Source organism: Lactuca saligna, chromosome 1, assembly GCF_052625555.1.
Source record: "Lactuca saligna cultivar CGN05327 chromosome 1, ASM5262555v1, whole genome shotgun sequence".
Classification (NCBI taxonomy): Eukaryota; Viridiplantae; Streptophyta; class Magnoliopsida; order Asterales; family Asteraceae; genus Lactuca; species Lactuca saligna.
Genome location: NC_136417.1, coordinates 64,654,040 through 64,655,924, shown reverse-complemented (window position 1 = coordinate 64,655,924; position 1,885 = coordinate 64,654,040). Strand labels below are relative to the sequence as shown.

The 1,885-nt window shown below is 32.8% G+C and overlaps 1 protein-coding gene across 1 annotated transcript; it reads left to right on the top strand.

The window, feature by feature from the left end:
• Positions 1-379: 379 nt before the first annotated feature.
• LOC145007359 (non-specific lipid-transfer protein-like) lies at positions 380-843 on the top strand. The gene is made up of 2 exons (XM_078966312.1): positions 380-720; positions 834-843. Exons 1-2 carry the CDS (start codon positions 380-382, stop codon positions 841-843), a joined length of 351 nt encoding a protein of 116 aa, XP_078822438.1.
• The last annotated feature ends 1,042 nt before the right edge of the window (positions 844-1,885 follow it).

Genomic DNA, 1,885 nt, shown 5'->3' with positions numbered 1-1,885 from the left:
CACAATCTTTTATGTACCAATGAATTGGTAATGACGGAAGAATATTGATATGCAAAAAATTGAAGATCTAGCTAGCTAGGAGGGCGGAGGCTGTAGGGTTGTTTGCGATTCAACTAAATAAGGCTACATTATTATTATCATTAACTCAAATGCAATTATTACAATTAAATGGTGAAGATTATAGATAAAAAAGCGATGTAGGTTCAATTAATAACCCAGCTTTTCCAATACGAACCAATCTCTTCATACAAGCATAGGAATGGGCAAGAACGCCTATATATATCGTCACCTTGCACAGCATTTTCGTGCACCAGCAACCATTGCAATCACATAGAAAGGAAAACATAAATTTCTTACTCGGTACTCGTATTCTTAAAAAATGGCTAGAATGGTAATGATGGTCTTTTGTGTAGTCGTTACTTTCATGGTGGTGGCGGAAACCTATGCTCAGGCTATTACCTGTGATCAGGTGGTTAGTGACTTATCGCCATGCTATGGCTACTTAACAAATAGCGGTGCTGTGTCATCGGCATGTTGCAGTGGGGTTGACGCACTCAATAGCGCTGCAAATTCAGCCTCTGCTCGTCAGACTGCATGTAACTGCTTGAAGAGTTTTTACTCATCCAATTCCGGCATCAATCTCTCTAACGCTGCCAGCCTTCCCAGCGACTGTGGTGTCAACCTTCCTTATAAGATCAGTCCAAGCACAGACTGTTCCACGTATGTTAAAATATATTTTTATATTTGCATTTTATCAATTTTCGTTTATTTTTGCATGAACACGGATAAAACTGTATTGACGTGGTTTGACATATAAATGGTGATTTCTGTAGGGTGGAGTGACACGGAGATTCTTATGCATGTTTGGAAGACTGGAAGCATATTATATATATATATATATCTGAATTACAATAAATATTGAGAGCATTGTATAATTGTTAGACATATATGACTGTATGTGTCTCTTTAGTTTGTACCGGCCTTAATTTCACTTCAAATAAAGTTCTTGTCATTGCATTTTAATTAATAAATGAACATATACTATTAAGAATAAGCAATATAACTTATACCAAACTAACCGTTTACCCGCACCAAGCGCCGGATGCAAAAAGTTTTTTTTCAAAAATTAGTTTCTAGAGATGATTAGTTTATTTGTTCAAATAGTTTACTAAATGTAAACAGAAGGTGTGAATAGTTTTTTCAGAAATAAGTTTCTTACATTTGATGTATTGTGTCAAAAATAGATCCTTTTCTTTCATTATAACATATTTGATTCCAAAGAACACAAAATGAATTATAAATATCTAAGTCTATAGTGTGCATTTATTCTGTTATGTTACAACAATTTCCAAAACCTTAAAAGCAAAGGTTCCTCTTAAGGAAAATAACCAAATTATTTATCATTCAAACTCATAAAGAGGTGGTCACTAAAAACATGTTTTAAGAAAAATAAAATCCTTATTATGTTATGGTACTACAATGTACGTTTAGCATTTAAATGAAATTTTACAATCTACATGTGCAAGAAACAAATACATGAATGTATATAGTATATACTATTAAATGTATGTTTAGTATTTAAATAAAATTTTACAATGTACAGGTGCAAGAAACAAACAAATGAAAGTATGTAGCTATAAAACATAAGTTTATCATTTAAATGAAATTTTAGACTAGGTCTTAAAGTGAGTGTCTATTCCTTTCGATTAGGGAACTGATTCGTACACAACACTTTTTTTCCATACACAACAATTTGTGCTTTAAAGTGTTGTATTGTACAACTCTATAATGCATAAATTGTTGTGTACGGCAAAAAACTGTTGTGTACGAATCACTTCCCTTTCGATTACCAGTCTATTCATTGGTGATATTTATTAAGCGATGG